We start from the raw sequence: 24282 nt of genomic DNA, 5'->3' as shown, positions 1-24282 counted from the left end.
TCAGAGATTTGTATTAGTGAGTCGTCTATTGATTTCAAGCTTAATATATGCACAGGTAAGTGTTGTCCCAGGTCCACTCCATTCTCACCTCCCTTTCCTCCCACTTCAATCATTGGACCCACACATACGCTTTCACTTTACTGGGGACCTCATATCCTGGCCCTTTGGTAAGAAAAGTTTTAATTAGATATGAAGTAAATGTAGTCTCATGACAGTAGTAATCACAGATCATTATCTCCCCTCTCCCCTTTGTATATATCTTAGAAAACAGGATTTGTGAGGTAGACTAAATGATATTTACCCCTGGGAATTTGCCTAAGGTTGGCTTTATTTCTTTTTATGTAAGTCCTTGGTTAGTTCTGCATAGTGACACAAGGATGCTAATAATGAGTTTTACTGTCGTCTACAGACAGCAGAGATCATAGGCCTGTTGTCTAAAAATAAGATTGTCCATGTTAGGAGATTTGCACTCAGTACAAAGTTGCCATAGCCACAAAGTGGGGAAAAATGTTAAATACCTATTTGTCTTTTAGGGCACCCAGGCCAAACATACAACTGTTAATGGGTTAGAAAAAACAAATAAACTATGTTGACCTTTGACCTCCTTCTGGAAACTGGAAAGGAAATAGCAACAACATTTTGGCAAGGCAGAGAATGCTCTAAGAAGAAAAAAAGCCAGCATACTTTTCTACTTTTAATCGTGACTTTTTCTGCAGCAGAGCAAAGAAGCATTTCGGTTTCATTGTGTGCAAATGCAAGATATTGCCACTTGGTAATATCTTTTTCCTGTTAAGTATTGGACTCAGTTGACCTTTTGGATAATGCGTTTTTGTTTGCTTTTGAGTCTTAGGAAAGATCTCTCATATAAGCTTTTGTTTTCTTTAGGAGTTAGAGTGCTGGGATGATAAAAATTTATGGGAAGCAGAAGAACTCACAATTCAGACATTTTTGTTTTATATCTCTTTTGAGTCAGATAGCCTTATGTCTACCTAGGAGATGCAAGTAAGTCTGGTAGTGCTTCCTTCCTTCTCCTGCTTGTACATGAGATATTTTTCCCAGCTTCCCCTTGCCAGGAAGTAGAGTGACTTCTTTTTCCCCGGTGCGGATTCTCTCCTTTGGGCATTCCATGGGAGAAAAATGTAAGTGGCAGGACACAGATGTTGGGATGAGCCAGATGTGCGCACGAGGCTTTGAAAGAGACTACTTGGATTTGAGAAATGATTTTTGTGAGATATTATTGGAAATGAGAAGGAATGATTTGATGATGTCCTGTGAGTAGGACCTGCCCGTGTCTCTTACTGGATGTATCATGGCAGAATGTGTGTCATTCCAGCAATCAGCAGTGGTATCAGCCAAATCCATGTTATACTCCTCCTTGTACACCTTGCCACGTGCACCCTCCCTTGCATCTCTCCCGAAGCTGATGCTTGGTTGAAGGTGATGGCCATCCCAGATGGAGGGGGACCACACCTCCACCAAAGATACACACAGGTTAGCTGTGGTTCCCCACTCCAATTGCCGAACAAGCTTTCAAAGTCTGTCATGGCCACTTTCATGTCCTGCTCCTCAACCAAATCTACTTCTGGCATTCCTTCCTGCAAATTTGTGCACAAGTCCTTGTGAGAGAGTCTTAACTTACATTCTTCTAGTTGATTAGGATTCCTTCTGTTTTGGGTGGCAATCACCTGCCCTAATTCCTTAGTATGCTGGTGGTATGTCTTACTATTAAGTATATGTTTATGCTATGATAACACAGAAAACCATAGTGTGCACAGACAGAGACAACCTTTATATCTTTGTCTTATTAATGGTTTATATATGAGTTTTTTTTAAAGAGAAATAATACAAAACAGAAAGATGGCACATAAGACAATGACTTGATAGTGTTGATTGATGTTGTCAAATATAAAACAGGGCAGAATGAAGCAGTTCAACCACAAGGAATGGTCAATTAAAATACGACAGCTCTGCTTTTCAGAGGACGCTAACCAGCTGTTTACATGAGAACTATGCACAGAGATTATCTTTCAGCAGGGGAAAATGCTTACAATGGTGTTAGAACTCTGGTTCCCCCGGAAACAGATTTTTAAGGTTGACAAGAAGTCTGTTAGAGACAGCAATTCAGCATCAGTAGTCCAACCAGGCAAAACCTATTAGGTTTTAAGGCCTAGATGACCTTTGTGTTTTGCAGCCCTGGTATCTGAGTCATCGTTTTTCTTTTTCTTTTCTTTTTTTTTTTTTGTGTGTGTGTGTGAAAAGGAGCACAGGTTTATACCTGAATGACTTCCCCAGGCTATTTCCCTGAGAGGATGGAGCAGAGGGAGAATGTGGATGGGGCAGAGGGAGAAGTTAAATGGCTATAAGTGTGTCAGCCTACAAGTCACCCCAATTGAGACAAGAACATGGAGCCTTTGCCTCCTAACCCCCTCCCTCTAAAACTAGTTGTCTTCTTACACAAAAAGAAAGAAAAGCTTGTTTGGGTGTAAGCATTATGTACCTAACTATGCAAATAAAATATGGATGTGTGTGTGTGTGTGTGTGTGTGAGAGAGAGAGAGAGAGAGAGAGCGAGAGAGAGAGAAGGGAAGAAGAGAGAAGAGGAGAGAGGAGAGAGAGGACGAACAAAATTGTGTTGCAGAAGTGGAAGAATTCATAAGAAAATAACCCCTTTCACCAGGTAAATGAGACTAAACAGATGAGCAGTTTCCTTTATAACACAAGAGTGCTAGTACATTTCTTCATCCTCTCTCCTAAATTTAAAATAAGATATTCATTGGTTTTTTTTCCCTCTTTCTCTTAGGCAGATCTTAGGTTTTTCCATGCATTTTCTTTGTGGAATTTGAAGCTGTCAGATCTGCTTTGAGATGAAAAACAAGTATGAGTAGTTGGTTTAAGTGGGTTGCTAACTTCAGCCATTCCTAAGGTAGCTTGTCCCTTGTCTTTCCTATACGCTCCTTTTCACAGCTTCTTTAACCAGACTAGCATCTTCTACCTGCCTGAGAATTGGGCAAGAAAAATGTAGATGGCACAGGGAAAAGAAGCCCAGTAGGGTCCTGGAAAAGCTTGTAGTGTGTGCTCCAATAAGGAGAAATCAATACAGATATGTGTTCCCCCAAGTTAAAACACATGCACACAACGGACTATAAAGTACAGGACTCCTTGTGATAGCTGCCTTTATCTGAAATAAGCTGTATCTCTCCCACTTTTTTGTCCTTCTGAAGTGTACTCTGTCCTCTCTTTGCAGATCGCTCTTACCATATGGGGCTTCCTCCACCCCCCTAATGTTTCTGTGCTTTATCTATTTTAAACAATTCTTTAGTGCTACCTTTATTATATCCCGAATTAGTGCTTCGAAACTATAAAACGAGAAGATAAAGGGAGAACATGAGAGTGATTCTGAGGAACTTGAAAGGACTTGTGTGAAGAAAGTATGAGGTAGATTTGTTCAAACTGCCACAGAAAATCGAACAAGTGGACCAAAGTTACAGGGCTTGCTTTTGCCTCAAATGGAAGATGAAAGAAGCATGGTAGTTTCTAGAAATACTTTGGATAGGAAGAACAGACTTCTCAAGCTGCTTAGACTGATTGTAGGATGGTTATGTGGCAAGACAGCTGTGTTTGAATGGAGCTTGGGCCCAGTTTCCTGTGAAGTTCCAGCATGGTGAATGGCTTCCTGCAAGGATGGATTGCAAAATGACGTATCCACAAATTGTCTCGTAAGCGAAACAGATACACAGAATCCCATGCTGCCATTCTCTGAGTGCATAAAGATATCAGAATTGCTTGTTTATAAATGGTGTGGAACTACTGTGTTATGCTGCAGCAATAAGCTCCATTGTGGATTCATGGTAATGTATCATTGCTGGTGCCTGACTTGGCTCAAAGTGGTCCAATGCCAGTCATGAGCTGCAAAGCTGCACTGAGAGTATGAGGCTGTAAGTTCAAGCCCAGTACCAGCATACACACACACACACACACACACACACACACACACACACACACACACACACACACAAATACTTGGTGCTATTTCTCTAGAAAAGCACCTATTTGGGCTCTTTAATAGGGAAATTGCAAAAAGCAAAATCAGATTCTCATCAACTTTTTCCTTCACTACAGCAGAAGCTTTCTTCTAAAAGTGAGTTCCTTTCAGTACCCGCTGGGCAGGGGCAGAGCTCCCAAATCTTGGTTGGAGCCATTGAGGAGGGCAAGTGATCATTTAGCCATTAAATAAGAAAGCAGAAGAAAACCAAAGAGGCATCAGCAGTGATTAACAGCATGGAGTAAGGCCTGTGAGGCTCCTTCCTTATGAAATTTATGCTCCCTGGCTGCTACTGCAGTGGCGTTCAGTTTGGACAGTCTGTCTGTGGCAGAAGCCAGAGTCCATGTTGTTTGCATAATAACCACCCTTCCTCCTCCTCTGCAACTAGCAGGTATAAAAGACCAGTGCTTTTATCTGCAGGGAGATGGCTATGCCTGGGAGCCATTTCCACTCTCCCATTTTCACAAGGTGGCAGATTGCATTTCAGAAGCAAGCCAGGTGTGGTGACTGAGCTGAGGCAGGTAGCCCAGTGGGGCCCATCTCTGTAGTTTGCTGACAGCTGTGGTTTCTCTCTGCCCTGCGCCGCTGCTGGGCTCCTGTCAGAGCCCTGATTTTACATTTGCTGCCTCCAGTCTGTTCACATCTTAGTACTGGGCACCCGCATCTGGTATTTGTTGGCAAAGGGAGAATTCAAGTAATAAGTACTCACAGCTACTAAGTCAGTTAGCACAGCTTGGTCAACCTTGAGTAAAAAGACTTGCTAGAGACTGAAGGATACAAAAAGCATTGAATGGAAGAATAACACATGCATACCTGTAGGAGTGCACATTTGCATATATGATTATCTGCCTACCTATATTACACATATGTATCCATCACACATGATATATATCTACTACATATGGTTAATGTTTATATTATATACATATTGTATATATGACTATGTGTATATTATATACATATTATATGTATTATGTATATATAATACATGATATGGACATATGATCAGTCCCCCACACTGTCCATTTATTAATTCTTTCATCTATCCATTCAAAAAATTCACCATTACAAGGTACAATGCCACGAACAGAAAAACCCTTGATGGTTACTTTTCCAGGATCTTTGCACGTGTGTTCCGTTGGTATGGAATGGTTCCTTTCCTGCCTGTTCCTTGTTAGCCGCCTATTTAAGTGTCATTTGTCCTTGGATGTGTCATTTTATGCAGGAAGCTTTGTTGTGGGTTTTTTTTGTTGTTGTTCATTAGACTACATTATGCTCCATTATATTCTCTCCTGTCATTCTGCCCTTATTATTATAAGCGCCAATGTCATGTCTGTTTGCTTGTACAGTTGTTAGGTTACGTGCACAATTACAGATAAAATTATCTTTCACCCAGCTAGGTGACAGCTCAATAGCTCTATTTCTATTTGGCTCACCCTTAGACCTCCAGATCTCCACACTGAGGCAGTGATAGAGAGATGGTGAACAGGATAGAGTCCTTAGCATTGCTGTTTCACTTCTGCAGCTTCACTTCGATTTGAAGGAAAGGATAGTGTTGTGGGTATTTTGTTAGTATCGATAAACTGATAGTATTGGAATGTGCTTGGACGTTATTCTGCTTCTTAATTGAGGTTGATAATTATTGAAAATAAGTATTTAAGTAGTCGGGTAAGGATTGACTCCATCTCTACGATGCCATATTTCTCATTATTAACATTTTTATGCCATGGATTTTTTTTTCAAATTTTTATTAGCCAACTGATGTACAGAGAGGTTACAGTTTCATACATTAGGCATTGGATACATTTCTTGTACTGTTTGTTACCTTGTCCCTCATCCCCCCTCCCTCATCCCCCTTTCCCTCCCCCCCCCCCGAGGTGTTCAGTTCACTTACACCAAACAATTTTGCAGGTATTGCTTTTGTAGTTGTTTGTCTTTTTTTACCCTGTGTCTCTCAAATTTGGTATTCCCTTTCAATTTTCTGCATCCAATACCAGTATACACGGTTTCCAATATACTCAGATAAGATTACAGAGATAGTGTAGGTACAACCACAGGAAGGGGATACAAGAACATCATCAATAATAGAAGCTACATATACACATGGGACGTTGAAAGTAGTAACAACTGTGATATAACAATTGTTTCCATAACATGGAGTTCATTTCACTTAGCATTATCTTATGTGTTCATAAGGGTATAGCTATTGGGCCTTGTGATGCTCTGCTATGACTTGCCTAAACCTGTACTAATTATTCCCAATAAGGGAGACCACAGAGTCCATGTTTCTTTGGGTCTGGCTCACTTCACTTAGTATAACTTTCAAGTCCTTCCATTTCCTTACAAATGGGACAATGTCATTCTTTCTGATAAAGGCATAAAATTCCATTGTGTATATGTACCACATTTTCCTGATCCATTTGTCTACTGAGGGGCATCTGGGTTGGTTCCAGATTCTCGCTATGACATGCTGTACGCCATGGATTTTTTTTTTCCTCAAATTTTTATTATCAAACTGACGTACAGAGAGGTTACAGTATCATACGTTGGTCATTGGATACATTTCTTGTACTGTTTGTTGCCTTGTCCCTCATGTCCCCCTCCCTCCCCCCCTTTCCCTACCCCCCCAGGTGTTCAGTTCACTTACACCAAACAGTTTTGCAAGTATTGCTTTTGTAGTTATTTCTCTTTTTTTACCCTGTGTCTCTCGAATTTGGTATTCCCTCTGAATTTCCTACTTCCAATACCAGTAAACACGGTTTACTCAGATAAGATTACAGAGATAGTATAGGTACAAACATAGGAAGGTGATACAAAACATCATCAATAATAGAAACTACACATACACATAGGACGTTGAAAGTAGTTACAACTGTGATATATCACTTGTTTCCATAACATGGAGTTCATTTTACTTAGCATCCTCTTATTTGTTTCTAAGTGTATAGCTATTGGGCCTTGTGATGCTCTGCTATGGCTTGCCTAAACCTGTACTAATTATTCCCAATAAGGGAGGCCATAGAGTCCATGTTTCTTTGGGTCTGGCTCACTTCACTTAGTATAACTTTTTCCAAGTCCTTCCATTTCCTTACAAATGGAACAATATCATTCTTTCTGATAGAGTACGCCATGGATTTTTAAGAGCGTGTCCTGATGGATTTTCAATATTATGCATGGCAAACTTAAACATCACAAATAATTTTGTAACAAAAATACATAAAGAGCTTCTAGTAATACCAATTCTTCTCTCTAGTTAAGAATTAATCATAAATACTATAGGGAATTTCCCTCATCCTTCCTTTTCTTTTTAAACTATGTGTAGACAATTCTTTCTTATTGCAAAGATATTAAAATCTTGGCTGTTAAAATATGAATGTTTCTTGGTATATAAGACATTGTAGAATTAAATGAAGAACAATGAATTGAAATTCATCTATACTTTGAAATAAATGTGTGAAAATACTATATTCCTGTAGGAGCCTGAGATGCCACTAATAAGTATCTCTAAAGTAATAGCAGGTGTTTTGTTTTTAATCCTTAATACCTTGAAAGTGGTAGAGATTGTTAGGTTACTATAGCAAATTCTGTGAAATAGCAAAGGTTTTGTGTCACCTCTGATAGACTCCAATGAGACCAGATTGATAGGGCAGATAAGAAAACAATTTCTTTGCAGTTATAATTGGACCAGTGGGATTTCTTTTTTAGTCTTTGTCTTTCCGTATTTGTTGAGAAGTATAATATTGATCCTTAAATCTCTGGAAGGCAGATGCTAACTTTTGTGATGGATTTATAATTTGGTATGGAGGCAGAATAGTATTCTTGCAAAAATCTATTGAGATTTCTAACTTAGTTAATAAAAAACATGGTCATCTTGCTAAATTTAATTACTTTCTCAGAAAAGATAATTGTCTCCTAAAAATATGAAAATATCTTTACAGTGTAGACTTGAGATACAATGTGCTTGTGTGATATGACACTTAAATATCAGGTTGATGAAATCTTATAAAGCTTCAAAATGTAACTATGAGATAGCAGTTCACAGAAGTTCCATGGTAGGTATTCAGTTCTTTGAGTTTTAAACAATTTGATGGTCACCTCCCATTTTGATTTGTCCCCACATTGATGATCTTAGACCCAGAAAGATACTAATAACATATATATATATATATATATATATATATATATATATATATATATATATGTTTTTGTCAGTTCTGGGGCTTTAACTCAGGGCCTGAGCACTGTCCTTGGCCTCTTTTTGCTCAAGGCTAGCACTCTACCCCTTGAGCCACAGCACCACTTCTGGCTTTTTCTATATATGTGGTGCTGAGGAATCTAACCCGGGGCTTCATGTACGCAAAGCAAGCACACTACCACTAGGCCATATCCCCAGCCCCACTAATTACTTAAAAAAAAAAAAGTTTTACTGTAGAACTTCTCCCAGATCAAGGATCCTAGGTTAGCAACTTATCTGTCTCTCTTCATTTATTTCCAAATGAAGGCAACATTTCCCATTTTAAGTAAGGAGGTCAGATTAAAAAAGAAAAGTTTTACAAAGGAAGTGATTTTAGCCTTCTACTGATTCAGCTGAAGGTCAATGCTTCTGTTTCTTTATCAGACATGTATATCTTACAGCATGCTATCTTCTGGCCTCCCTTCTCCATTGAAATTGCTCGCTCACCAGCCCCCAAAGACTAACAAATATATCTGACTGTTTACTGCCCTTGTCTTTTCTGAGCTTGCTGCGGGACTCCTCTGTATTGATTTCAGTGATTTATGAATTTATTAGTCAATACACATTGACCCAGGCCGATGATATAACTATGAGCAAGACATGCATGTTTCCTCCCTGAATGGAAACTTTGCTTGTTTGATACTGTACTTATTATACAAAGGTTACTTCTAGACAGACTTTCCCTGATGCCTGTCTCTGCTAGGTGTAGTTGTGTGAATGTGTACACTTTTTAAAAAAAAACATTCTTCACCTGTATAAGGAAGACACTAAAAATACCTATTCAAGAATTTCAAAAGCAGCTCAAGGATGGGGTCCATAAGCTATTTAGCATACTGTGCAACAGTTCTTGCCATTCTTACTGGGATAAGCTGGCAGTCTCTTTCATCTCCCAGTTGGAGTTCCCTTTGGCTTTGGCAGTTCCATGTCCAACTTCTACAATGCTGGTCCATGTACTACATTTCCCCTACTTCTACTGGCCCATTCATTATCCACTCCGAGGACCTGCCGTTTCCTGGCCAGGCTGGGCCCTCCCACTTCACTCCTTCACCTGGCCTCCATTACAGTTCATCTGCTGTGGTGCTCTTCTCTTCCTTATTGGGTTCTTGCACATCTGTTTGTGCTCCTCTGTTTTAGCCCCATCACAGGCAATGTATGACCAATAGGGAGAGCCCATGAGAGGAAAAAAGACACACCTTTTTAACTTGATGTCTTTAAATGTGGCACATCTGTACCCTGAAATAAATGATAAAATGTACCTAAGAAAGGGGTTCTATTTCCTTTAGGGACACAGGACACCAACATTTTGGGCATTTGCCTTCGCAAGGAGGTGATTTTAAAATTCTGACTTTTGGCTGGGAATGTGGCTTAGCAGTAGAGTACTGCCTAGCGTATATAAAACCCTGGGTTCAATTCCTTAGCACCACAGAAACAGAAAAAGGCAGAAGTAGTGCTGTGGCTCAAGAGGTAGAGTGCTAGCCTTGAGCAAAAAGAAGCCAGGGACAGTGCTCAGGTCCTGAATCCCAAGCCCCAGGCCTGGCAATAAATAAATAAATAAATAAAAATTCTGATTTTCAGCTTCCACATTAATGAGAGTGGTTTATGCTAAAGTCTGCTTCTTGAGGGAATGTATTCTTATAGACCCACATATCAAGCTGTCATAGCATCTTGCGATTTGAGGAGATGAGCATTGTCTGTATGTTGCAGGTGATTTACTGCAAGGTGGGGGATTTGCGCCAACCATAGTTGAGAACTGAGCAGTTGTTTGCACTGAATGACTTTACCTGTGCTTTCTGACTTTTGAGATGAGGTTTAAAATGGAAGCCTTGGCTATTGACTTGGTAGTATATTTGCAGAAACTTTAAATTTTTCCAAGCCCTAAAACTCCTTTTCTTCTTTTCAGATGTGCACTTTAGCAATAGTGGAAAGAAAAACCTTTCTCAGTTAATTCGACATTGCAATGTATATGAGACCACTGTGTATAGAGTATTATCCTCACAATATTCAGTTTTATTCAGTGATAAATGTAATATTTTAACCTCCTAGTATGCTCTAGTGACATCATTTAAAAATGAACAGTTATTGTACCTTAAAGTAGAATAGTGCCTTTTAGAGCAGCAAGGATTTCTTATGGATACGATTTCGTACCACAGTAGTTTTTATTCTGTAGCCTCTGGCATATTTACTTACTGGTTATTATTATTTTTTTGGGGGGGAGGTGCTTTTTTGAGATTCTGGCATTGAAAGCAGAACCTGAGCTTGCTGGACTGTTTTTATGTCTGTATTACAAATTAACTGCAAGGCCATTTTCATTGTTAAGGGAAATGCCAGTTGAGAAGTAACCCTTTTTCTCTTTTATTGCTTGTAGAACCTAAGTTCTTTGGAAGATCAAGTCTTCAACATTTAGAAGCAGTCCACAGAATATTTCCAGTGGTATTTGGGAAAAACAGGTTGTAGGAATATGGATTCTGGATTTAGTTTGAGGGAAGAATTTCATAATCAGAAAGTTTCCTGCTTGGAGAGAGTACTGTCATTAAATGTAGGTATCAAGTATGTATTAGATTTTTTTTAACTTAAGGGAATGTGAGGATTTAGCATAAAAAGTTTCGTTGGAGAAAATGTGTTGATGAATTTCCAACATAATCAAATCAGGAGGTCATGGTTTTATAAGCCATAATAAATGAGGATTTTTTTTTTTGTCTGTTGTGGGGCTTGAACTCTGGTCCTGGGAGCTATACCAGAGCTCTTCAGCTCAAGGCTAGCGCTCTACCACTTGAGCCACAGCACCAATTCGGGTTTTCTGGTGATTAATTGGAAATAAGAATCTCACAGATTTTCCTGCTTGGGCTGCCTTTGAACTGTGATCCTCAGATCTCAACCTCCTGAGAAGCTAGGATTACAGGTGTGAGCCACTGGAGCCTGGTTGAAATGAGGGTTTTAAGAGAAGTTGATAGTCTCAAATTAAAACAAAAATAAAGTTAAGCCAGTGGAAAAAATAGTAATGTGTTGGCTCTGTAATCCTGACAGCAGTTACAGCAGAGCACTTAGAGCTGCAGTGAATATCCTCTGATTTGCTTTCTCTTCATGCTAGAGAGCTGGCTGGGCAGGCAGGTGCTCTTCTCCTCAACTCTGGTTGTGGTATTGTGAGCAGGCACAGCATTTGTTGAAGGGCAGTCTTGTAACATGGCAATGTCAGAAGTGAGGCAATGTGTGCATCTCTCTTGGTGATGTTCTCACTAGCATCTGAGCATCAGATCTGTGAAACCAAAACCAGTGTGATATATTCCTTTATAAAGGGACTCTTTTTCTGTTAGATTTTTCTCTTTATTTTATTATTCACTTTGGTTGTGTATGTGTGTGTGAGTCAGTCAGTCCTAGAGTTTGAACTCAGGGCCTGAGCGCTGTCCCTGAGCTTTTTTTGCTCAAGGTTATGGGCTCTACCACTTGAGACACTGCTTCTAATGTTTTCAGTAGTTTTATTGGAGATAAGAGTCTCAGGGACTTTCCTGCCCAGGATGGTTTTAAACCATGATCCCAGATCTTAGTTCCTGGGTAGCTAGGATTACAGGTGTGAGTCACCAGCATCTGGCCTTCATGTTGATTTTTAAGACCTTCTTTGTCAAGCTGACACAATTGTTTGTGTAGAGTAAGCAAGGTGGTTAACAGGGAATCTTAAGGGGGGGAGGGGAGAGCATGTTGGGAAACATCTGGAGCATCTCTCAATTTTGCCACAGATGTAGATCTGATCTAACACAATCGGTTTAAAAGCAAACAAACCAATATGTTCTTTCTCATTAATGCCTTAGGAGCATTCAAAAGGCAAATTAAAGTTTACTTTCTCAGCTTCTAAATGAATGAATTGACCTCTGTGGGAAATTTGTGGGCCTGAGGACTGAGGGTAGTATCTCTTTTGTTTCACACACTGACTGTCTCTTTTGATGAGCCTTTGTTTGTTTGTTGTGTCAGTTGTGGGGCTTGGACTCAGAGCACTGTTTCTGAGCTCTTTTGCAACGTGGGCTAGCTCTCTACCACTTTGAGGCACAGCACCACTTCCAGTTTACTGGTGGTTACTTGGGAGATAAGTCTCATGGATTTCCCTGCCTAGGCTGGCTTTGAACCATGATCCTCAGATCTCAGCCTCCTGAGTAGCTAGGATTACAAGAGTGAGCTCCTGGTACTCAGTGATAAGCACTTTTTTTTTCTTTTTTTACCAGCTAGAAATTCCAATTATTCAGATTCTGCTCCCCTGACATCTGCTTTGCCATTTCTCTTTAGGTTTGAAGTTCGAGGAACTCCAAGAGAGGTTTGGCGAGGAGTTCTTTAAGATCTGCTTTGACGAGAACGAGCGGGTCCTTCGCGCCGTGGGTGGCACCTTGCAGGACTTCTTTAACGGCTTCGACGCGCTGTTGGAGCACATTAGAACTTCCTTTGGGAAACAAGCCACCATGGAATCGCCCTCTTTCCTGTGCAAAGAGCTCCCCGAAGGAACTCTGATGCTCCACTACTTCCATCCCCACCACGTCGTGGGCTTTGCCATGCTGGGGATGATCAAGGCGGCCGGGAAGAAGATCTACCGTCTGGATGTGGAAGTGGAACAGGCGGCCACCGAGAAACTGTGCTCCGAGGCCTCCAACCCGGGCAACTGCAGCTGCCTGACGTTCCTCATCAAAGTCGGCGAGAACACCAACATCCCCAAGAACCTTCCCCAGGGCACGTCCCGCGTGCCCGGCGACCTGAGAGTCAGCATCAACACCTTCTGCAGAGCCTTCCCCTTCCACTTGATGGTGGACCCCACCATGTCCGTCCTTCAGCTTGGGGAAGGCCTGCGCAAGCAGCTCCGATGCGACACCCACAAAGTGCTCAAGTTCCAGGACTGCTTTGAGATCGTCTCCCCAAAGATCAATGCCACCTTCGAGAGAGTCCTCCTGCGGCTGTCCACCCCATTCGTGATTAGGACCAAGCCCGAGGCGTCTAGCACGGAAAATAAAGACAAGGTAAGTACAGTGCGTGGCCCTACACTGGAGACGGGTGAGGGGGGAAAAAAAACAGTCGGATGGATCATGATTTCCATAAATGACATGCTGGCGGATCCTTGTAATTTAGAGCAAGAGAGCTTTAAGTGCCATTTAGGAGATTACCGGTCCCTGGATGTATGTAAAAGATTTGGCCCCATTCCCAGTCATTTGCATAATGCCCCCCTCATTCATTAATTTATTTCAGTACATAAAAGAGGACATTTATTAATACTAGCCATAGCAATTACAAGACACAATAGGACTCAACTCAAAAGTCTCATATTATCAGCTCACGGATATTTCCACTGTGGATGATGAAAATGATCTCAGCCCATGAGGCTTTGCTGCTTTATCCGTCAATAAATATAGGTTAAAAATAGGGTATCTTTCCAATTTCACAATGCAGCAACATACACGCTGCATCCTATATTTGTGTTAATATATCAAATAAGGAAAGGTCCAGAAGCTGGAAATGCATGATTTCAAGATTTCTGTTATTATTTTATTCTAGTATTGAAATAGGAATTCCTGTCCTTCTTAGCACTTCACTTCACTGCTGGGTGAATGCAATGAATACTAGGTATTTTTATTGTGGATTTCCTTGAATTCCAGGTGGGAGATGTGAGTTCTAAGTCATATATCATCAATGAGAAAGTGCCTTCGGAAAGCAATCCTAAAATAGTCAAATTTAAGCTCAAGTTTTCTCCTACAAATAGGATATTTTAAAATGTCAATGCTAATACAAATAATGAAATGTAAGGAAAAATCCACTATAAGCATTTTTTTTTACCCTTGGTAGTAGAGTGTCAGTGATTATAAAAGAAATACACTGTTAATTTTCAGAATAGGCATCTGAACGGACAATCAGTTTCTAATAACATGGCTTCCCAACATTTTCTGTAGAGGTAAATCAAGTTATCTTAGCGTCCTCATCTTGTTTCCAAGCTTTTTTGGGGGGGAATTATTGGAAATGAGAGGGTTGCTATTTACTAAGGGCAGAATTGTAGAAATATTGAAGAGCTCAATGAAGATTTTCCGAGTATTTTGTATAGTATTGGTTTTATCATCCATCAACTTTTATCATTTTGATCGTTACTAGGATAAACAAATTATTTGAGAGAGTTTAGGATGGTGCAGTTTTAATCAGTATGATGGGATGAAGAAATTTGGAAAGTTAATTCAATAATATTTTTATCATATAGGTGTAATAATTTGACATTACTTAAGGACAGATCTGGATTCCAATTTGGTATATTTAGACATTCTAGATTCTAGTCTGAATCAATTATGCCTGTTTAATCGCATGAAGACTTTAAAAAATATTTTTATTACCTTCAAATAGTTGTACAATGGAGTTGCCATTCAACAAAATAGTTTATGAATACAATACCTCTTTTTTTTTTTTTTGCCAGTCCTGGGCTTGGACTCAGGGCCTGAGCACTGTCCCTGGCCTCTTTTTTTTTTTTTTTTTTTGCTCAAGGCTAGCACTCTGCCACTTGAGCCACAGCGCCACTTATGGCCTTTTCTATGTATGTGGTGCTGAGGAATCGAACCCAGGGCTTCATGTATACAAGGCAAGCACTCTTGCCACTAGGCCATCTTCCCAGCCCAATACAATACCTCTTGATCAAGGTTTCTCCCTTCATTGTTCTACCCAGCCCTCATAACCCTACTCCTTCCTTCAAATTTCTTAATTTTGAGGATATACACGGACTTTTATGATTGCATTCTCCCCTCCCCACATTGCCTTCTTCTTTACTTGTCTGCTTCTCTCTTCTTGACTCCACTCCCTACTTTTCAGGTACTGGTTACCTGGTGTTTCTTTTCTTGGGCTATGACTTAGTCTTTCTAAGAAATTCTACCACTTGAGTTCTCTCCTGAGCCCACCATATTTTGGTGAATGCCTTTGGGTACCCTTGCATTCTACCTCAAAGTGTTCACTTATATATTTATAAATTCAAGCTACCTGAAGGTGTTTTTACATAAAATCTTTAATATGTAAATTATATCTCTATATATCTATATATATCTGTATATCTAATAATTCTTATTTTGAATCCTTTCAGAATGGAAGAAGCTTGATCAGTCTGTGTTTCAGTGTCTCTTTGTGGTGGTTTTAAAATTGGAATTGCTCTACTTCTTTACTTTGGAAAGTATTAAAGCTGTCAGTTTTTAAGTTTAATATTCAGCTAGGAGGATTTGAAGCATCTTTGGTCCTTAGAATGGAAGTTAGTATTTTTGACAATATGCTTGGAACCAGGATGTATTATAACCAATGTTAATTGCTTCATTTATTTTATAGCTTTGAGAAAAATCAATTCAATTTGAAGTTACTTCTTCCGATTTTTTTCCCCTCTCTATTTCATTTGGCTTGTATTTCTATTTAATTTGTATACCAGGGTAAGAAATAGACATAATGAAATGGTGACTCAAATGTCAAGGCCCCCTGCCAGTTCCAATAATAAGGAACTGTGCTCATTGAGAAGATACAATTATCATTTAAACATGTTTGTGGCAGTTTAAAGATAAGGCAGTATTTTTTACCTAGAATAAAGGATAGTTATCTGCTCATCTTTATATCTACTTTCTTTCTTACCTAACTGAGCTTGCCAATGTAGGACCTTTGGGAAGATTCCATAGCTCCAAGTGAAAACTATCATCAGTAATGGCATGGAGTCTTAACCAGATGAATTGCATTTTTGAGTTAGTATGTCATCATTCTTAACATACAGAGAACAAAAAGAAAATCAGGATTAAAATTAGGTCCTTGTTGATATGTGGGACCCTGATATGTAGTATTTCCTCATCATAGTGAAACTCGTTAAGATAGAACTACGTGTTACCTGAAGTATAATTCTGTAGTTGTCCTTGGTAAGAAAGTACTACTTTAAATTATCTATAGGGCTTGATTTTCATCAATTGTTTGACTAGGCACCCAAACACCAGTGAATCACTACTATGTCATAAAAAAAAAAAAAGAATCAGTGGTCACTGGAAGTGAAAATACTTTTAGTAAGCCATGATCCTTTTGTGTTGTCATTTGTGGGTTGTCTATGACTAGAAATAGAATGGACTCATGAGTATCTTGGTGACAGCCAGCATCCCAGAACTCGAATAATTTCCATCCTTTTCGTTTCTTTTTGTTGATTAAGGGGGTTGAACTCGGGACCTGGACACTATCCTGAGCTCTTTTAATCAAGGCTAGCACTCTACCACTTGAGCCACAGCTCCACTTCCAGCTTGTTGATAGTTAATTGAAGATAAGAGTCTCATGGACTTTCCTGCCCAGGCTGGCTTTGAACTGTGATCCTCAGATCTCAGCCTCCTGAGTAGCTAGGGTTACAGGCCTGAGCAACCTGCACCTAGCTGTAATTTCTATCTTGCTTCTGGTGTAATGGCTAGAAACATGGAAAGGTAGCCCTCCAGTCATCAAGCTGCCACATGGAAACATATGATGCAGTGACCACAACAGGCTTCCACTCAACAGTGTTGAAGTGAGTAGAGCAGCTTCTAGATGGTTTGGCCAGGTGTTCATCTCATCACTTGGTTTCTTCTTCATCTTCTTCAGGTGCTCATTCATGCCCTCATAGTCACTGTTTTCTCCCTGCTCTCCCCTCACCCAGGTTTTCATCTCTCCTTAAATTCCATTTTCTTCTCATCATCTTTCCTTGCCAGGCATCATTAGTTATAGACGAGTTATTATTAAAGAAAATCAGATGCACCAGTGGTTAAAAACTTGATTAGAAGTCCACTCTAATTTGTGCTGTGATCTTCTTTCATGTCATTTAAATCTAACAGTGTTAGGAGAATTTGGAAGTTTCCTATGTAGATCTTTTGGTCTACTTAAGTTCACTGTGGTCGATCTGAGAAGAAATCTGTTGTGGTCAATGAACAGATGTGAGGTTAACAGCTATGTAAGCCTGGGCCTCAGTGTGTGTGTGTGTGTGTGTGTGTGTGTGTGTGTGTGTGTGTGTGTGTGTGTGTAACATGGTATAATCCCTGTTTATGCAGAGTGTGCAAGGTACAGTCATGATGTGTGGGGAAAAGTGTCAGCAAACTGGTAGAGAGCAGTCTCTATCCGTTCTGATTTTAGTTACTCCCCATTCATCTCTTAGCATCAGATTTCTCCACCTGGAAATTAGGAAATCTAACTAATCATATTTGTGGTCCTTACCAAGTTATATTTAACACACACACCTTCCTATGAGGTCATTTAATCAGAAAGCCTTCTGTCATTCCTGTAATTCATTCTACTCAGATTAATTTTCAAGGAGAGGCAGGGGCTGCGGCTTAGCTACCAGGAAGAACTCATCTTATTCTCAAGACTGACGTACAGTAAATCTCTGACAGTCGAGGCTGCTGACCTGAGAAAGCTGTGAATAATAAAATGATAATCTAGAGAAAATTCTTAATGTCTTCAGCACCAACATTAAGTGCTGGATATATATTCCTCACTGCTACTTCTGCTTCTGATATTATTAATGTTCTTTAGCACATTCATAAAATAAAATTTGGGCTCTTTTAGTATCCTCAATAAATATTAGTAAGACTATCTGTCACAGATTGGCCAGGACCTCTGTGGGGTTCAACTTTCCTATTTACAAACTATCCCTATTTTAAAATCTGTTGTCTGTCTTTCAGGTTCAGGAACGTGTGGGACTAAGGTTTTATTACCTGTATTTACAAAGGCCTTTTGTGTTCATTTGCTGTCAAGAATATATTTTGACATGGATCAAGATATACTGCATTCATAAACTGCTTTGTTAAATGGCAACTCCTTTGCACAGCTACTATAAGACAATAATAAAAAAAGAAATACGTTTTAACTTAAACTTTAATTTGGGAAAATCTAAGCATGTCTTTCCCTGTTGACATCATGATATTTTATTAGAAAATTTTAAGTATTGAACTGTAGTTTTAGTGATGGACAACTTGACCTGAAGTCTTGAACCTATGCATTAGCAGATTATCACATATAACTTTGTTCAAACTTATGTGGATTTAAGTAAGTACAAATGCTATCCTTTAATTTGAATTTCTGGTGGGCTTAATTTTCTCTAGACCCCCTTATTTTCAACTCACTTCTAAAGTAGATTAGAAAAATGGAGATTTTGAAACAGATATTGATAATGGCGATCATGTCAAAAATCAGTTTATAATGCTGTTATGAATAATTGCTATATTTTGTATGGAGGATCTAATCAAAAGATTCCATGGTGAATTACATATTTCTAACAATATCCTTATGTTTAAAGTGCATTTTTCATCATGTTTTCATTTTGTCAGCAAGAAAGGTTTTCAGCTCTGTACTTAACAATGTGCCTCCTAGCAGAAATCAGATATTATTGGATTCTAGTCTTAAAGGTTCTGAGGGGGAAAAATGAGTCTCTTTAGGTTAAAAAAAAGTCATGAGGAATCCTTTATTAATTTGCTCTCTTGTTTTTAAAAATTATTTAAAATTTTTAAAATTTATTGTCAGTCATAAGGCTTGAACTCAGGGCCTGGGCACTGTCCCTGAGTTTTTTTTGCTCAAGGCTAGCACTCTATCACTTTGAACCACAGGGCCACTTCTGGTTTTCTGGTAGTTAATTAGAGATAAGAGTCTTATGGACTTTCCTGCCCACACTGGCTTTGAACAGAGGTCCTCATATCTCAGCCTCCTGAGTAGCTAGGATTATAGGCATGAGGCACTGGTGCCTGGTTGTTCCCTTGTTTTTAAGCTGGAAGAATTTAATTTCAGGCAGAAGTGGTTTTTTTTTCTCAAGGCTAGCACTCTCCCACTTGAGCCATAGGCCACTTCTAGCTTTATCTATATATGTGGTGCTGAGAAGTCGAACCCAGGACTTCATGTGTACGAGGCGAGCACTTTACCACTAGGCCATATTCCCAGCCCCATCAGGCAGTAGTTTTAAGTCTTCAGTGAACTGAAAAAAAAATCGAACTGCTGTTTTGAACATGCTGTCTGCCTCTTCAGTCTTAATTCATGTGAACATTTTTATAATTATATAAGGAAGTGAGTTTTAATAGATACAAATGACATGTGATTGAACAGTCATCACAACAGTGCAATTGTAGAAAATTTTAGCTCTCTAAAAAGTTGCCTGTCAACATTTCTGGTCTATCTAATATCTGATTCTACCCTAACCAATGGCCTATTGTCATTTGTCAACCTTTCTTTTAAATAGAAGAGTATGTTTGTTTGATTTTTGTTGCTATTCTCTTATGTTGGCATAGTTTAGAAGTTTTCTATGTTGTAAGCATGTATCCATCGTTCATTTTCATACTATCATACTATTTCACTGCATAGGTTGAATTATTTTCAGATATTGATTGTTGTGAGTAATGGTCGAGGAAATCTTCACATGCAAGTGTTTTGCAGGGAAAATTTAATTTTCCATTTCTCTTAGACATATTCTCTTGGGAGAGGAACTATGGTATCATAGAAAAAGTATATGTGTAGATTTTTAAAGAAGTTGCCAAGTTTTCCAAGAACGAGGTGATGCTTCTCATTTGTACAGCATTATATCATTCCATGTATATAATGTATTTAATATATGTGATATAGTTAGTATTACATATAATTTGAATTAGAATATATGCATCCTTATTTTTTGGCTTTTTTTGTTTCCAATTATAGATTTGCTGCTCCTTGTATTCTTTTTGTAGGGAAGGGATGTAGTGGGGATTGAATTATGGGCTCACTTTTACAAAGCAGGGCTCTCTCCTCCAACTCTGCCTCCAACATTTTGGTTTTGGCCTTGTTCTTTTCAAGATACAGCCGAGGTTAATGCCTAGGATAATCTGGACTGTGATCTTCCTATTTGTGCTCCCACATGGCCTTGGGGATGACAAGCAAGTGCACCCAGGCTTTGTGTTTCCCCATCGCTGGGATAGCAGGGTCGGGTCATGGCTTTGGTGCCCAGCCATTGGTTGAGATGGAGTCTTATGGACTAGATTAGAGATCTATCATGAGTAGTTAAGTATAGTAAAAGTTGTCTTTAAAACTTATTTAACTTTAGGACCCAGAGCCATGGAATTTTCCTTTTTCTACAACATAATGAGTGTAGTTCATCACACTTGGTTTTTCTGAAATGAATCAAATTATTTGTGCTTGAAACACAAAACAGTCTTTCATTTCCTTTTTTTTTGCATTTATTGCTATCTTTTAAAAAATTTTTTATTGTCAAACTGATGTACAGAGAGGTTACAGTTTCATACGTTAGGCATTGGATACATTTCTTGTACTGTGTGTTACCTCCTCCCTCATTCCTCCCTTCCCTCTCCCCTTTTCCCTTTCCCCCCATGAGTTGTTCAGTTCATTTACACCAACAGTTTTGCAAGTATTGCTTTTGCAGTCGTTTGTCTTTTTTACCCCGTGTCTCTCGATTTTGGTATTCCTTTTCAGTTTCCTAGTTCTAATACCAGTATACACGGTTTCCAATGTACTCAGATAAGATACAGAGATAGTGCAGGTACAACCACAGGAAGGGGATACAAGAGGATCATCAACAATAGAAGCTACGGTTACACATAGCACATTGAAAGGAGTTACAACAGTAATATAACAATTGTTTCCATAACATGAAGTTCATTTAACTTAGCATCATCTTATGTGTTCATAGGGTATAACTATTGGGCTGTTGTGATCCTCTGCTGTGACTTGCCTAAACCTGTGCTAATTATGCCCTATGAGGGAGACCATAGAGTCCATGTTTCTTTGGGTCTGGCTCACTTCACTTAGTATAACTTTTTCCAAGTCCTTCCATTTCCTTACAAATGGGGCAATGTCATTCTTTCTGATAGAGACATAGCAAGCGGTATGGAGATTCCTCAGAAGGCTAAACATAGAGCTCCCCTATGACTCAGCAGCCCCACTTTTGGGCATCTACCCAAAAGACCTCAAACAAGAACACACTAAAGCCACCAGCACAACAATGTTCATTGCAGCACAATTTGTCATAGCTAGAATATGGAACCAACCCAGATGCCCCTCAGTAGACGAATGGATCAGGAAAATGTGGTACATATACACAATGGAATTTTATGCCTCTTTCATTTTCACTTACTAAGACAGTGCGTATTTATCATGGAGGTTCTTGGGTATAAAAAATATCTGACCCTATCTGTGGACACAAGTGGAAGAACAAAGTTGATCATTCTTGCTCTTTGAAAAAGTTCTTGTCAGTACAAACTCACTTATAATGTTATTGATGGTTACTATTAAGAATTCTTATGAAGAATATGTCATATCAAGACAGATATTGCAACATTTTGTATTAATAGCAATAAACACTGGAGACAACCACACGGGAAAAAAAAGAATTCTTATGAGCATGTGCAAATCTCATTCAAAAGCTTGATATTTGTTTCAGTAATCTGGGTGCATAAGTGACTACATATTGAACATTCAACACTAGCTTCAGAAATCCTTCCTCTATAAATGAAATGTATGAGAGCATTGCTCTTTCCATACTTGCTTATGGAGAACTCACATTATGAGTTATAGCAGTTTACATTTCTGTATTTCTCTATGTCATTATGAATTCAACAAATATAGATTTTATCCTAGAAGTCCCAGAAACAAGAGTTACAAAGGAAATTCTTGCATTTCACTTTGAGTTTTATGCTACACTGACACATTTCCTAGGTAATTATTAATTCTGCTCATCCTATTCTTTACTTAATTATGGAAACTCCTTTTTCATTTTTAAAAATCATATTCCAATGTGCTGTATAGTTTCAGGGGTATTTTCTGTACTGTGAGTGTGTTATCTGGTGAAAATACAACATGTACTATTTTATGTGTAGTATTTACATTCTATATTAATGCTAAAGGAAATGAAATTTTGTATAGTTAGAGCTGCTATCCCCCAATCTAGAAAAAGTAATGATATCTAATAAATTATTTTTAGGTTCTGTTTTTCGTTTCCCTGTAATTCTCTTGGTTTTATGGGATTATGTATTTAGCAGATTTTCCATTTCAATCTGTCAGTTTTTCCATTCTTGGGTAGATACTTTTTGAACTTGAATCCACACTACTAAGTTACAGAAGAGAATGAATAATTTTATACTGTTTGAAAAAATCAAAAGCTCTTAACTGGCAAGGATCACTGGCCACTGTAAAGAATGTGTTTCCATTTTTATTTTAATTTTCAGAGAACATTATCTTGTAAAATTTATATATGATTTATCTCTTTCGTGTCCCTAGGCATTTCTTTCAAGAGACAGAGTGATCTGAGTGTTGCCAATATTCAACTTATGAAGCTATTTCTCACTACTATCGTATAACAATTTAAAGTAATTTAATTTAAAAAATGTGTTGTGAGCTTTCCTACCATCTAAATATAGAGCATATGTCTGTCTGCTAATTTGATAATTCCAGGGGGAAGAGATGATTAAGTGCCTCTGGTATGAACTGTTCTCTAAAATCTCAGCCAGGCCAGATTCTTGAAGGAGGAAAAATACTCTCATAAGCTTCTAAAAGGTCTTTTTTTAAAAAAATTAGTTTGTGAATAACATTACCTTGAGTATTTCCTTATTTTTCTTGTCTTTTCCCCTTAATAAGTCTTGACTCACTACATTTAAATTGTATTTACCTGGGTGATGTGGAATCTCAAGGTTTTGATTTGCATTTCCTTTATGAACAGAGATTTTGAACATTTCTTCATGTGTCTATTGGCCATTTTTACTTTTTTGTCTGAGAAGACACTCTTTAGCTCATAGACCCATTTATTAATTGGGTTCATGAGATTTGCGGGGGGGCGGGATTTAATTTGTTTTTTTTGGTTGTGGGGCTTGAACTTAGGGCCTAGGCACTGTCCCTGAGCTCTTTTGCTCAACCCTAGCCCTCTACCACTTGGGACATCAGCTCCACTTCCTGTTTTTGAACAGTTAATTGCAGATAAGAGTCTCATGGACTTTCCTGCGCTTGGCTGGCTTTGAACCGCAATCCTCAGATCTCAGCCTCCTGAGTAGCTTGGATTATAGGTGTGAGCCACTGGCCCTCAGCTGAGGATTTAATTTTTAAAAATTCTCTGTATATTTTTGGATTTTAGGTTATTCAAGGGGGAACACAAATCATGTAATTCCTTAAAAAAGGCAAAGTCATAGTTCAGCAAAATAAAACACCAGGAAGCGGGTACTTGAAAGGGGTGGGTGGAGTTAAGGAGAAAAGGGGTGAACAAATGAAGAGGAAAAGAGGGAGAGTGTAGCCAAGAATCCATTGTATCACCTACAAAATTAAGACTGAAGGGAGGGCAGGGTAGGGGAGGGATTAGTGAGAATATTGTATATACATGACATAGGTTACCCAAATCAAAAGCAGTGTCAACAGGGGATAAACCAAAGGGAAAAAAAATGAAAGAAAAACAAATAACATTGTATAGTACATTATAACAAAAATGTCCTCTTGTTTTCATACCTTGGAGTTCATTTTGATTAGCACTATTTTATATGGTCATATGTATGTAGCTATTGAGCTGTTGTGATCCTCTTCTAGGACTATCCTAGACATAAACTAATTAGTACAAATGAGGGAAACTATGGAGCCTATGTTCCTTTGGGTCTGGCTCACTTCACTTAATATGATTTTTTCCATGTATTTCCATTTCCTTAGGAATGGGAGGGGGGATGTTATTCTTTGTGATTTGGGGAAGGGAAAGGGAATCACAAAATGGTGAGACAAAGGACAAAGGGTGAACCAAATGCAACAGTGATACTCACTTTACAGCTGCAGGGGGGAGGTAGGGGAGGGAAAGTGGGAGAAAAGGAGGGAGAGGGTAACAATGTTTGATGTATTCATTCCTTACCCTCTGTATATCAACTTTATAATAAAAGTAAACAAAAGCAAAAACCCACATTGCATTCATAAACCGCTTTGTTAAGTGGCAACTCCTCTGTACAACTACTTAAAGATAATTTTTTAAAAGTGCATGAAAACAACAACAATAAAAGAGACCAAGAATCTCCCTTGTGGGAGACATAGTAAGAGAAATG

At 38.8% G+C, this 24282-nt stretch overlaps 1 protein-coding gene across 2 annotated transcripts in view; it reads left to right on the top strand.

The window, feature by feature from the left end:
- Gucy1a2 (guanylate cyclase 1 soluble subunit alpha 2) overlaps positions 1 to 24282 on the top strand; it is a 217989-nt gene that overhangs the window by 41040 nt on the left and 152667 nt on the right. For both annotated transcript variants that reach the window (XR_007210533.1, XM_048343770.1), the window contains exon 4: positions 12548 to 13266. Coding sequence is in view for 1 of the 2 variants with exons in the window: in XM_048343770.1 (XP_048199727.1) it covers positions 12548 to 13266 (719 nt within the window). In the remaining variant the exon portion in view is untranslated. The remainder of the gene's footprint in view (positions 1 to 12547; positions 13267 to 24282) is intronic.

Source organism: Perognathus longimembris, chromosome 3, assembly GCF_023159225.1.
Source record: "Perognathus longimembris pacificus isolate PPM17 chromosome 3, ASM2315922v1, whole genome shotgun sequence".
Taxonomy (NCBI): domain Eukaryota; kingdom Metazoa; phylum Chordata; class Mammalia; order Rodentia; family Heteromyidae; genus Perognathus; species Perognathus longimembris.
Note: the sequence above shows the minus strand (reverse complement) of the source record. Positions and strands in the feature narration are given on the sequence as shown.